At 47.2% G+C, this 13,157-nt stretch overlaps 3 protein-coding genes across 4 annotated transcripts; 1 reads left to right on the forward strand and 2 right to left on the reverse strand.

Annotated features, from left to right (window-relative positions):
* Positions 1 to 1,533: 1,533 nt before the first annotated feature.
* Positions 1,534 to 5,267, reverse strand: cdca8 (cell division cycle associated 8). The gene is made up of 10 exons (XM_029248491.1): positions 5,152 to 5,267; positions 4,889 to 5,017; positions 4,293 to 4,327; positions 3,302 to 3,377; positions 3,114 to 3,193; positions 2,827 to 2,909; positions 2,603 to 2,698; positions 1,899 to 2,028; positions 1,720 to 1,806; positions 1,534 to 1,623 (listed from the first exon to the last, which is right to left on the reverse strand). The coding sequence occupies exons 1-10, from the start codon at positions 5,252 to 5,254 to the stop codon at positions 1,588 to 1,590; spliced, it is 855 nt and encodes a 284-aa protein (XP_029104324.1). The 5' UTR covers positions 5,255 to 5,267; the 3' UTR covers positions 1,534 to 1,587.
* Positions 5,268 to 6,142: 875 nt separating this feature from the next.
* airim (AFG2 interacting ribosome maturation factor) lies at positions 6,143 to 8,230 on the forward strand. Of its 2 annotated transcripts, XM_018747843.2 has the most exons (6): positions 6,161 to 6,213; positions 6,359 to 6,371; positions 6,630 to 6,901; positions 7,025 to 7,204; positions 7,499 to 7,617; positions 7,709 to 8,230. In XM_018747843.2, the coding sequence occupies exons 1-6, from the start codon at positions 6,167 to 6,169 to the stop codon at positions 7,744 to 7,746; spliced, it is 669 nt and encodes a 222-aa protein (XP_018603359.2). In that variant the 5' UTR covers positions 6,161 to 6,166; the 3' UTR covers positions 7,747 to 8,230. The 2 variants fall into 2 exon arrangements, with proteins under 2 accessions (XP_018603358.2, XP_018603359.2); XM_018747842.2 differs by lacking the exon at positions 6,359 to 6,371 and having other exon boundaries at positions 6,143 to 6,213.
* A 649-nt stretch (positions 8,231 to 8,879) lies between these two features.
* On the reverse strand, positions 8,880 to 9,566 carry cldn35 (claudin 35). Its single transcript, XM_018747835.2, has one exon. It carries the CDS (start codon positions 9,564 to 9,566, stop codon positions 8,880 to 8,882), a length of 687 nt encoding a protein of 228 aa, XP_018603351.1.
* Between the last annotated feature and the right edge of the window lie 3,591 nt (positions 9,567 to 13,157).

A 13,157-nucleotide genomic window follows, 5' to 3' on the forward strand; every position in this document is an offset into this window, starting at 1 on the left:
GGGTTCACCATTCCGGAATGGTACATATTTCATGTGTGGAGTTGAAGCCTATTTCTGTCTTCCAAGTAAGTGGTCAGGAACTTATGCGGGTGGTATTCTTGACCATGAGACATGTGACTTCGTTGCCTGTCTTTTCTACAGCTAAATGGAAGCGTGACATATCCCAAGGTTGTTGTCTTGAAGCAATTTCATTTCAAATGTATGGTGTTGCTCAGTTAGTTAGAGATCAAGCTTGCTGCAGGAGCCTAGAACGTCACCACCACAACAACAGCACTGGTGCTCTAGAGAAACTTACAGGTGAAACGGTTGTGATTGCCAAGATAGTTTTGCAGAACTGAACAGCGTTAGATCTCCTCTTAGCTGTTAAGGAGGGCAAACATGCTCTCGTTGAGAAGGGATGTTCTATGTACATACTTGAGCCTAAAAACACACTGTATCTGACCTAGCAGGAGACATCTGTGATAAAAGTACCCAGGGTACAGCAGGCTGATGGGTGGGATTTCTGTAGAATAAATCTGTGTGAGTGGGTTAGGGTTATTCCATATCATAGTTTTTTCTTTTTGCCTTCATATGCCTTGTTGTGATCAACACTTTACTCACTTCTATAAGACCATTATTAACAAGAGCTGCTCAGCCACATGCAGGACCCCTCTGCTTGAGAGGGATATGACTCAAACCAGCCAACCCCATTTATGTGTTTGTTTTGATTTTGTTCATTCATTCCTTTTTGTCTACATTAACCTTTCTTACTCATATTTACCTTTTAGGTGTTTTCCTTATGGTTCCTGCAATAACTGCCTGTAAGTTGAGCCTGTGAATAATAGATTGTCAGTTTATTTAGTGTTTCTTAGAGACTATACCTGTGTGTATAACTTTTGCATTCCACCTATATTTGGAAAACGAGGGCAGAGGGAAAGTACTGATTTTTTTCAGATAATTATTAGTGCTACTATGCCATACTTTATTATAGCTAGTATGATTATATGATGGCTTATACTGCTTTAATTTTTCTTTATTCACCATAGCATATTCACCTCTATGTGCTTCAGCTATGTCGACTGTAGAAGTGTTAGGACAGTTACATTTATTCATTTAGCAGACGCTTTTGTCCAAAGCAACATACATCTCGGCAAAAGTACAACTTACGCATTACATTAAGAGGAGGAGACATAGCTGAAGACATGAAAGTCCCAAGCAAACCCAGTTTGTTCCCAACCACTTGCTGCACCGAGGTTCAGGAAAAGAGTATTCCTGCTACTAATAAAATTCCAGTGCACTAGGACTAGATGAAGACCTTAAAGGGTTTTTATGTGCAGGAGGAAAAGATGAGAGGTTGAAAAGCATAAAGAGACACAGGAGACAGGCAACCGTGGGCATCCATACTGGTGAATATCTGTTGAGAAGTGCACATGGATTATGGATAACACCTGGCAAGAACAGTAATGAAGTTACTGTGTCTTGATATTGAAAACACAAAAAAAAAAACCTACTGAAAAAACTAAAACGAAAAAAAAAGTTAATACACAAGAGAATTTCTTAAAATTAAAAATGAATTTCTGTACAGATGTGGACGTTGAAGACACGCTATCACTTCTCCGTACCACACAGAGCTGCAAGGCGGCTCTGGAAACAGGAAGAGAAACAAACATTAGCGGTGTGGGCTGAGATTTCCATAGCTCTGGTGTTAAATGTGGTCTCCAGCACTGCACACAGCTGTACCTGCAGTACTCTGATACTCCTGAGGGCTGATCCATCCAGCTGACTCAAGTCCATTGTGTCCATTTCACTGGCCAGCAGCTGAAGACACTGGAACCAAGTTCACCATCAGTGAGCATTTTACACTTCTCCTATAAACATCTTGAAAGGGGGGGAAAAAAAAGTTTGTCCCAATCCCTTACCTCGCCATTCCCCACTGGAACATTGATGATGATATCACTGCTATCCCCGGCAAGGGGGGAGCCATTGACCGAGATGCTGTAGACTTTCTCCTTGTGCCGAGGGACCCTCACAGCTGGGGTCTTGGGAAGCCTAGGTCAGGATGGAGGAGTGGCTCAAAAGCATCCTTTACACTACATTTTCATACTTGTGTTCATAAGTTGAAATAGAAGTGTAATATATTTTGAGTCATTTTTTTATGTCATCTCCGCAAACTCACTTAATGCCAATTGTCCAAATCATGGCATAAACATGTAAACATTCCTATCTTGTTATAGATACAAAGTGGTATTAGTACCAACACCCAAGAACACTGTATACAGCATAAACTGTAAAAACCATGGAAGCAAGCTGAATTAAGGTGGTCGCACACTCCTGTTTTTACTGCCATTTACCAGCTGACACATAAATGCAGCTGTGTTTGCTCTGCTACAGACCATTTTTAGAGAACAGATGAGTGACAAAAGCACAATTAACAACGAATAGGAAACTTAACACAAACATTGTGAACAGTACAAGAGCAAGGTCCTTCCTAGGACATGTATGGAAAGCATTTATGTCAGTGTACAGTTCCTTTTGCTATGCTGACTTCAGCATACACACAGACACAGACACACACACACACACACAACCAGAGCAAAATCAGTCCACACAGTAGCACCCTCACCTGGAGTTGAAGCGTGGGGTGATGAGTGGGGTGGGCCCCATCATGGAGCACTCCAGGATATTGCGAGCTGGAGTCAGCAGGGGTTTTCTGCTGGACCTGCCAAAACAAGGACCAGGCCTAGGATCAAGGTCTAAATATGTACAAATGAAGGAGCAGGAATTTCATTTCATTAAAATTTACCAGCCCAACCCACCAAAGCAGGTCAACATGTGCTAGGTGCTTACTTCTGGATTGAAGTATTTTGTTTGCTGACTGACTGGGCTTTGGCCTTTTTGGATGTGGAGGGCGTCTTCCTCGTTGACCTCCCCTGTTGGCAGGGAAAAAAGAAGGGAAAAGGCCTGGTAAAAAACTATTCTACCAGTCATGACAACAGAAGGAGAGCATTCAAAACAAACAGATCAACACAAGATGCTGTTTGATAGTTTTCTTTAGCACAGATGGTCATTCTTTGCAACAAGGGGCAAGTGATTAAAACATGTGACCACTTCACTCCATACCCTACAGTCCTCACCTTCCTCAGCATGGACTGGTCCAGGGTCACATTCTCAATGTCCTCTGTGCCTGCTGCAGCTTTGCCGCGCTTTCGAAGAACTGTTCAGGGAAAAGGGGAGGAGGAGGAAGAGAGAGAAAAAAAAAGTGTTGTCATTTGTAAGGACCTCCCAGAAGGGCTGAGAGGTGACAGCAAGGTAACAGACTGACCTTTCTTGACAGACTTTGGGGGAATAGTGTGAACTTCAGCCAAGACACTGTCCACCTTCACAGCCGCCTCCTCTTTCTGTGATACAGAGCAGAGAGGGAAGTCAGACAGGAGGTAGCATAAGAGCTTCATTATTACCACTGCTAATATCAAGCCACTTAAGCTTATAAAACAAAAGTAGACACTGCAGGTAGTCTCTGATGTTATGACATAAGCAACTCAGGACAACCCAGACATACGACAGCCATCCCATTATTCTTATTACTTTTGACTTTCAACGTTTGCTCAAAGTCTAAAGACGAGAGCTCCATCTGCTGTACAATAACATCAGCTGGTCGCACTACAACAAAGCAGCCATATTCGGTAGCCTGGGTCTCACTCGTCATTTGGGTGTTCGGCAGTTTTCAAAACATTTAATTTCTGATTCCACGCAGAAACAAAAAAAGCACAAGACAATCGATTCAGAAATTAAACTGAAAATACTTGAGCAGCATAAAAATATAAAGCCTAAAATACAACAAAGCCCTTTATACAACATAGCACTTGCGCATGTTAATTGTTTAAACATCCTTCAAGTTCAAGTGTTTGCCATTCCTCTACATAGCTTGTATACAGTGGAATGAAATGCCATTTCTTCCAGACCGTGGTGCAACACAGAACAGTACACAGGACTACATAAAGTGCAAATACACAACAGTGTGAGATGAGTGCAGAATAATAAATATACAGAACAGTAGATACACAAGACATGGGCTGTAAACTGTAAACCATTTTGTAGTGTAGCAGCAGTAAGAGAGGAGCCGATTCTCATAGTTTACACAAAAAAACAGCACAGGGTATGTGCGACTTATGACAAAGGTGACACTCGGAAAGGACCCATATGGTAAGCAGAGGGCTACTTGAAATTAAAGACACTGCAACTATTTATCTAAATTGATGCGGCAGCGAGTAGTTAGAAGGTAGACACACTGATTTGTGCTCTGGGAAACTAACCTTTGCATCGTCTTCAGTTGTCGCCTTCTCAGAACCTAGGTAACATCAAAGACAAACGACATGAAGACTTTTAAAAACATAATGATGTGAGACATTCCCTGTGCGTATTAACTCTTCAACAACATACAAACATTCCTTCTTCAGATTCAAGGAAGAAGATTCCATTGTGCAAGTTTTGTTAACGTGAATTGGATTTAATACGATCGATGAATAGGCACATGCAAACCTTTGCTCTGTAACGCACAGATATAGGTGGATAAAGTGGTGATCAAGTTGCTGGTGGTGAACTTAAAAGAAAGGCTATAACACTTGTAGAAGAACTAGATACATTCTGAATGAACAACATGTGAAACTGCGCAGCAGGAATAAAGGAATCTGTTACATACCATTAGTGAAAACTACTAAATGTGAGAAATATTTTTGTGGTATGCACCTAACCCCATTTTTCCACAACTGGTTTTTTTTGGCTAAATTTTCTATAGCACGAGGCCTCTCGAGAACACAGCTATCGAGGTAGAGCAGAGACAACAAGATAAGGCCAAAGAATGAGGAGGACGTTTATCGTTCAATGTTCATTTTCTCCAGATGTTGCTCACCACAATAATCAAGCCAGTTCATCTGCCGTACAGCCTTGGGCAGTTTGATCAGCGCCATGTTGTAGAAGTTGTCCGCATCCTTCAGAAGGCTGTTGGTCCTCTCCTTCATCCCCTCTACAATGGCCTTCACTGGAGCGCAGAGACACACACGCACGCACCCAAACGTGTTAGCCGAGCACTGGGAGGATGGTTAACTGACCATTCAGCACTTGCGAAGCAAACGGCCCCCGGGGGAAGTTACAGTGCGCCAGCGGCAAACGGACCCTCAGTGTCGAAGTCGCCCAGGAAGGCCGCCAGCTTGGCCGCTTTCGGATTCTTCTTGCAGGTCTTGGTGGTGGTGGTGGTGGTGCGCTTCCTTGGAGCCATGTCTACAGGATGTCCTCCGCTGCATGGCCACAGGACACAAAGTTTGCAAAACTTAGGAGCGGCACTAAACACAGCAGCCTGAGGCCAGTCAGGGCTGGTGGTTCATCGATCCAAGGGTCGTTACTACACCGGCTCTGGCCAGGCAATTTACTGCAGGATTACACAGGTAACAAGGATAGAGTGAGTAGGACTACACAATGCCAGTCCAATTTCCTAACTAAGTGTACTGACTGACTATATAGAAATGTAGTCAGTTGGCGTTCATATTCCACACCGTGTGCGCAATTATGAACGCCAACTGACTATTGCTATTTCTGTTCGTTTTACTAGCAACGTCACCCGTTTTAATCGCTAATTTGTATACAGTATAACACAACACACTCACAGTTTTTTTTTTTCTTTACAGGTAAGTTAACTTAAAGCTACTTCCCGTGATTCGCGTGAAAACACAGTAATTTAAACACTACTGCTTCGCGGAGCCACTCGTATTCAGTCAGTCAGGCGCATTTTCAATTAAAGTGAACCTCTTCTTGCAGTTGTACATTTTAAGTGTAACTTGTACTTACTTCTACGTTTTTTTATATTTTTTAGGGAAAAAAAAAAAGGACACGAAGATCCTCCGCCGAACACCGTCTCCCCAAAGCGGTTACAATTTTCAAAAATAACAGTAGCCGTCCTGACTGGCCAATGGGAGCTCTCGATGTCGTGCTGACTTGATGAACATTCATATCCGCAAATCATGTTTCGAGTTGTAAAAAATTAAACCAATTGAAAGGACGCTAGTTCAGAACTTACATGTGTAATGACCAATGGAACGCCGCACTAAATTTTGTATGCCCAATTGACGATCGCCTTTAACCCTATGCTCCCGGAAGTGTTGTTCTCCGACGAGCCGTGGGGCTGTGGAGCGGCATGTTCTCAGCAGGTTTAAAGAGCGTAATAATAAGGCCAAAAAAACGGTAAATTACGGTAACATTTTTAAGGTTTTCACGTAATATACGTGGTAATTTGAGTGGCTTGTATTTTTTTTATTTTTTTTATTTAATTTACTTATTTGTGTACTACTCATCCCGCTGCGCTGGTTCGGGTTGGTTTTCGTGTCAGTCGCAACTTAACGGTAATTAATTTAAAAAATAATTACTGTAAAAAAAAAAGTAATTTAAAAAAAATCAGTTCTCATCATGGTCTTAAAAACAGGCATCCGACATTGTGGCAAGTTCATGTCTAGACACAAATCAAATCTATGTGTGCTCAATATTTTTGTTCATTTCATTTGCAGCACTAAAAAATGTCAGAAAAAATGAGAGAGAATAAACGGAGCAATTTGAATTTCAAATTTGTATTTCTGAAATGTTTTCACACCCTTTGCTGACAGCTCATGTCGACCTGTGCGCTCTCCTCGCTCCACCATGCGCTAAAGAGGAGCTTCGAGGTGCTGGAGCAAACGCAGGAGCGCTGGAACGGCGCGCTCTCCGCGTGCTCCCCCCTCCTGGTCTCCCTGGGCAACCTGGGCGAGCAGATGCGCGCGCTACAGCGCGCCCCCCTGGAGCGCACGCCGATGCGCGCCTTCCCGGACCTGCGCCCGCGCCTTCGCTTCAAGTTGCTGCAGGCGGCGGATGCGCTCGTGGGCAAACTGCTGGAGCAAACGTGAGGGGCTAGGGGGTGCCCAGAGAGTGGAAGGTTGTCTTATTGCAAAGCGGAGTTGTTGGGGGGGGGGGGGCGGCCTGGATGAATGGACGTGTCCGGCCTGACAAGCGTCCTCTCCCGCAGGAGCGTTCTGCAGTCGCTGCGGGACATGATGAGCAACCAGGCAGCAGCCGTGTTCCAGCTCTACGCTCAACATGCGGATGCCCTCGAGCTGTCCAGCTGCCTCCGGCGGTCGGCCACGTGCCCCTCCGTCGCAGACATGATGGGGTGGCTGCAAGATGCCGAGCGCTACTACCACAATGAGTATCCTTGCCGCGTCGCCTTCCTGCTGCGTTCTGTTACTGTTTTGGATTATTACTTATATCGCCACGACGCGAAACGGGTCTCGGCAGTTATGAGAGACGCATTCCATGATGCTTTGCTGTGACACCCCAAGACTCCGAATCGCTGGCCTCAGCGAGGACGTATTAAAGATTCCGTCGTCAGGTTTCGTTAAGGAACTCTGGAAAAGCTTGGGTGGCTGTGTGTGTGAGAGAAAGAGCGAGAGAGTGTTTCCTGCAGTGTGCCATGCTTATCTTCCTCAGCTCGGGTCTCCAGGTTCCTAAAGAGGAAGGTCCTCCTTGAGACATTAAGGCCCAATGATGTCAGCGATCTGCAGACCTCACCTAAGAGATGGGAGTCGCTGACCAATCAAAGAGGAGATGACTGCATCACAGGTGAGGCGAGGAGAGCATCTCGACCCGCCTCCTGTCAGCCGATGTTGCGGTGTGGCACCTTGTCACCTTCACGTGTCTCTCATCCTTTCAGAGACATTGTGCAGGGTGGCGTTCTTCAGAGAGTCCTAGTGAGCATTGTCTGACAGGGACATAGGATTGAACAACCTGCTGCTCTTAACGGGAGCAAACCACTGCTGAGGAAGACACTCCAAACAGATGGAGTGTTTACTGGACAGGGGCGGAGTCGATGTGTGCAAGCACTAGGGCCACAGGATTGTGGAGGAGCGGGAATCAGCGTGCCGTGGAGGGCACTAGATCAAAGTGTCGTGTGGCTTTTAAGATGGATTTCTTAAATTATTTCAGTTTATACCTTGGTTTCAGATTGAATCGCGTGTCTACTGAAGGTTAAAGGTTAAGCATGTGGACCAAGCAGGTGAAGTGTAGTCTTCTCTCTGGTTGTTTGTGGGAGGCCGCAGCATGAGGGATCACAGAAGACGGCAGACAGAACCACCAGTTTGTCCTCTCTCAAACTGTGCGGCTCCTTTAATTCCCAAAGTGGGACGGACTATGTAAATTTGAGATGTGTACTCTGAATAAAAGACTCACTCCTTTCTTCTGCACTCTACACTGTCTGTATAAAAGTACTTTACCCAGCCCGTGACTTGATTGCATTCATCTGAACCAACAGGAAAAAGCATTTGAAACAGCGGTCAGTGGCCGTCTGGTCCAACCATCCACCATCCCACTATGACAGATTCTGTTTTAAGCAGCAGCCGCTCCTGGTCACAGCTACATAGAAACAGAAACCGTAATACGTTATGGATACAAAGAAACCCACTTTATTTTCCACCCTGGCATGAGGCACACTGAGCTGTGGGCAACTGTAAACACACAACACTCACAGCACAAGGAGCAAACAAACACAACAAGATGTATCTCATTACAGAAGTGTGAAAGTCAGGTGTGGCGCAGATGAGGTCCCTTTGCCGTGAGCTAACATGAGCTCCTGTTGCTCTCTAAAAAGGTAAGGTCACGTCGCCTCTGGGGTAACAACAAATGCCGTCATCATCCAAAAAAGCACAAACGGAGATGAAATGGACATTTCAATAAACACAAATACATAGACGACTACATGGATAAACTGAAAGAGCTCCAACTGTACACTTACGAAGCCAAGGCACCAGAATACACGGGAAAGGGGTGACCCGCAGAAAGGCTCCAGGAGCGCCAGCGTAGCAGCATCCGCAGTGGCTCACCCCAACTCAGACGTACTCCTTCAGGGGCTGTCCGCTGGTGGAGATGGGCTTGGGGGGGTCGGGGGCTGAAGGCCGGCTGTTGGCGAAGCTGCGGCCCACATAGCCTCGGCGGTACCTGCCCTGGTCGCTATGGGGACAGGTGCTGCTGAGCACCGCGCCGCTCAGCATGAGGATGACCGCAGCGGCCCAGCCAAGGTAGATGGCCTGGCCCAGCTCACGCTTGTGTACTGGCGGCACGGCCGCATTGTAGAAGTTCCGCACCACGGTGTTGGCGGCCCAGGAGACGGGTACGAGCACACAGAGACCTGTGAGGATAAAGAGCACCCCTCCTGTGAGTGCGATGCTCGCCTTGGCCTGACGGTCATCGCCAGCGCACGTGGTGCACTTCATGCCACAGCAGGACACGGTGCAGGAGAGCCAGCCAAGGAAGATGGCGACGCACATGAGCGCCCGTGCCGCCTGGATGTCCGCCGGCAGCGCCAGCATCGAATCGTACGTCTTGCACTGCATGTGGCCTGTTGTCTGGTAGATGCAGTTCATCCAGATACCCTCCCACACGATCTCCGACGTGAGGATGTTGCTGCCGATGAAGGCGGACACCTTCCACTGCGGCAGCGCCGTGACGGCGATGGCCATCACCCAGCCAGTGACAGCGCACGTGAAGCTGATCAGCTGCAGACTTGTGTTCACCATGACCGTCCTGCTGCCGCTGTCTTCTTGTCCGCTCCTAGTCCCTCTCGTCCTTCTCGGTGTTCCTCCAGCCGCTTTCGGCTCTTCCAGGAAACTCCCGCCTGTTACTCCCGTCCTCCCCGGACTTTCTCCTTGCGCTCCGTCTGCAGCTCCGACTAATTAATTATTGACGGTCCCAGAGGAGAGACGAGGCCCGTCACGGCTCAACAGCCCGGAACCAGCGGATCCGTCCGTCCCAGTGCGTTCTGGGTAGTGACCTCTTGGAGATGGGAGTGTGTCCCGGCGATTGCTGTTCGTACTCCCATTCAAGGCCAGCGGTATCATACTGCTGGTTCAGTGTAAGTTTACCCAGGTGAGTCATGGTGAGAACACTTGATACCTCGACCCAGCGGTTCCGATATGGACAGCGTATCCAATGACAGGAGGGACCATCTCTGGTGCACAGGAAGCGTGCAGGACCAAGATGCAGCATGTAAAAAAGGTATTTAGATTGGTGAGAGAGAGAACTGCTCTCTACACAGCTTAGAGCATTTTGGACACTGCCACAGAGACACTGGCACCTGGGTCTGACGTGCAGATCGGGGAGGGGGTGGGGTGGGATGCAAGACCAGGCCCCTCTGGAGGAAATGGGGAGGAGGATGGAGGGGGGTCCTGATGCTGGGGGGAAATGTGAAGGGGGGGGGGGGGGGTCCTACCTGGGGCATGCAGAAAAAAAAAAGTTGCTGTGCTTCTGAAATGAATGGTGGTGGAAGGAGCCCTCAGGATGGGGGAGGGGGGTTGCTTTGGCCCTCCCTAACCCTTCTTCCAATTTGTGGACCGTTGTTGCCCAGAGATGGAGTGTGTGTGGTACGTGATGGAAAGACCGGTGCGTGCAGGTCCAGGAGGACAAAGAGCACCGGGGGGCCTCAGTCCTGCGTTTCATGCACACAGTGGAGCACAGCAGAAGTCAGAAGACCGCGGTGACCGGGATGCCAAGCAGGACCTGGCCAGGGACGGAAGACGCCCGCATACACAGACGCATCCTCACCGCTCGTTCACATCCCATTCCACACAGAAGGCCAAGCTTCTCAAGAACAGGACCTCTGCTCAGTCATGTGACACAATGGAAAGCTGGGCCAGTCTGAACTGGACTGTGTCCTCGTGGAGGGGTCCGTCTGAGAACGGAGAGACGGACACATTGGAGTATGCAAAGGAAACTAGATGGGAAGGGTGCGCTTGTTGAGTGGGAAATGAGTGGCCTAGCTGTTGCACACCCCCCCCCCCCCCGTCTGTGTGGATGAATTAAACATAATGGGTATAGAATGAGGGGTTCATGTTACCTCTGCACGAGGACTCCTCTCCTTGGCAACAGTCGTCATGACAACAACAGCAGGAGGACGCAGGAAATGAGCAAAGGGTGGGAGGTGATGACAGTGGGATACAGAAAGCTGTCTAACTTGCTAGACCACCCACAGATGAGCACCCCCCCCCAACCTTCACACTGTTATATACTTTTACTCTGACAACCATACTGTCGTTTCCTACAGCCCTTCAAAAGCAATAGAATGAAAAGCAGAAAGGCAGTGTTTGTGCCAGATTCATTAAAATCCACAGGTGAACAGGACAGCAGGTAACAGAGTAGTTAACTCAAGTTACAGGATGAAGGATTGTTTCAGCATGTTCAGTGCTGCCCTTTGAACCATTGCTCACTGTACTTACGTTGCCAAATAAATATGTATAATCAGTGTAAAAACATTCCAAGTCACCTTGAACAGTACCAGATGCGCACTTGCACCACGTTCACGTGGTACAAAACGGCCCATGCCCACACACGTGAAGTGTCACGTCAAAAGGAGAGGGGAAATCCCACAGCTATGATGAAGGGGGCAAAGGTTTGATTCACATCCCATGTATGCAGGAAAAAGACCAAAAAAAAGCACCCAATAGGCTTAAAATACCAATTTATTACTTTTGCACAATAACACAAGTAGTCCCTGCAGGCTTTTTTTTTTTTTTTTAAAAAAAAGAAAAAAAAAAAAAAAGAAAAAAGGTATTTAAAAATGTCACATAGCAATGCAGCAACTGATTGGGCACCGCTAAAGGAGGAGCCAGAGGGAAGTCCCACCCCCTTCCCACCAGGTCACAGAGGGCGCCTTGTATTGCTGGACAGTCACACAGTTTGAGAACACTAGAGAAACGGCACAGAGCTACACAGAGTCGTAAGAATAAAATCATAGTTACGATACACATTGTCAAATGTATAGCAAACAAATCCATTTAATATCAAAGTTTAAAAAACAAAAAACCCATGCTATCTTGAAATCCGGGGCACAGGAAGTGACAAAGGTTTAAAAAGATGTATGTCGCTTTGGGGGGGAGGGGGGGGGAGGAAAAAAAAAAAAAAAGCATCTGCTAAATGAATAAACGTAAATGTAAAAAGAGGTAATCCCATCGCTGTGTGCCACCTGGTGTGGACCCCACATAGAGGAAGTGCAGTTGTGCAGGGCCAGCAGGGTGGTAACAATACAGGAGAGACACAGGGGCACCTAGCTAAAGCGTGCGCTTGTCTGTGTGTGTGTGTGTGTGTGTCGTTAAAATATATAATTTAATTTTTTAAAAAAAAAGAAAAAAAGGGGGGGGGGGGGGGAGCAGCACAGCACACCACCTTGGTGGTGAAACACCAGCCCTGGCGGTTCCCTGTGTGAACAAAGTACCTCGTTTGAGTGCGGGATTTCACGCCAAGACTGGCACTGTGCCACCAGCATCATGCCCCTGCTGCAGAAGTGTAAGGAATATATACTTTTAAAAACCGTCTTTAAGAAATTGAACAATATTGCCATTCTAAAACAGTCTCACGAAAATTCATAGACACTTAAAAATTCTCGTCTCTAATAGGTTGAGGACAATATCCCGACATGCAGGCGAGCAATCTCTAAAGCGCTACTCCAGCAAAAGCACATTCCCACTGATTGACAAGAGCAAGAAAAAAAAAAAATAAAAAATAAAAAAGGAAAACCAAGTACAGAGATACAAACAGCAAGAGGGGTCAGACCAACAGCCACATTGAGGAAAAAACTACTGCTTCTCATATTCAACACGGACGTCGAGATATTGCTTCGCAATGACCAATGTGTGAAAGTGGAATTCTCCCCCCTCCCCCCTCCCACATTGCAGTCCCCGGGGACACCGGTTCCCCTACCTGTCCTCTACTTCTTCCTGGCACACGCCTATTGCATGGAGTCCCCTCCCCCACAACACCCACCCCCCTACCAGGCAGCAGCTCAAACTCAATCATAGCAAACCTAGTGCTTCAGAGATGGTTTATTACAAAAGGGTTTCGTGAGCCATCCACCTGGCCAGGTGTGTGTGCGCAAGAGAGACGGTCCGGCCCAGGCCAATCGAAGGTGGGGGTGGCGCTCTGACTTGCGTAACAGAAAATGTTAAGGACTCCCGAATCTGATTGTCACTGGTCCTTGGTGCCAGCTTGCAACCTCACCCCTAACCTCAGCAGAAGGGATGGGGGGGGATGACTTGACCATGACAACCCCAGAAACCCCCAATGACCCTTTAACTGTTGAAATACACCTGGAAGTAGAGATGACAGAAGATAAACAT

The sequence above is a fragment of the Scleropages formosus genome, chromosome 23 (assembly GCF_900964775.1).
Source record: "Scleropages formosus chromosome 23, fSclFor1.1, whole genome shotgun sequence".
Classification (NCBI taxonomy): Eukaryota; Metazoa; Chordata; class Actinopteri; order Osteoglossiformes; family Osteoglossidae; genus Scleropages; species Scleropages formosus.

Excerpts from the sequence above, each read along its gene's own strand:
- cdca8 (XM_029248491.1), bottom strand. The coding sequence starts at position 5,254 with ATGGCTCCAAGGAAGCGCACCACCACCACCACCACCAAGACCTGCAAG. Across the intron at positions 5,018-5,151 it reads GGGCGACTTCGACACTGAGG|TGAAGGCCATTGTAGAGGGG; the intron begins GTCCGTTTGCCG and ends TCTGCGCTCCAG. Across the intron at positions 2,699-2,826 it reads CAAAATACTTCAATCCAGAA|GTCCAGCAGAAAACCCCTGC; the intron begins GTAAGCACCTAG and ends TTGTTTTGGCAG.
- airim (XM_018747843.2), top strand. The coding sequence starts at position 6,167 with ATGTTCTCAGCAGGTTTAAAGAGCGTAATAATAAGGCCAAAAAAACG. Across the intron at positions 6,902-7,024 it reads GGCAAACTGCTGGAGCAAAC|GAGCGTTCTGCAGTCGCTGC; the intron begins GTGAGGGGCTAG and ends CCTCTCCCGCAG. Across the intron at positions 7,205-7,498 it reads GAGCGCTACTACCACAATGA|GTTCCTAAAGAGGAAGGTCC; the intron begins GTATCCTTGCCG and ends TCGGGTCTCCAG.
- cldn35 (XM_018747835.2), bottom strand. The coding sequence starts at position 9,566 with ATGGTGAACACAAGTCTGCAGCTGATCAGCTTCACGTGCGCTGTCACT.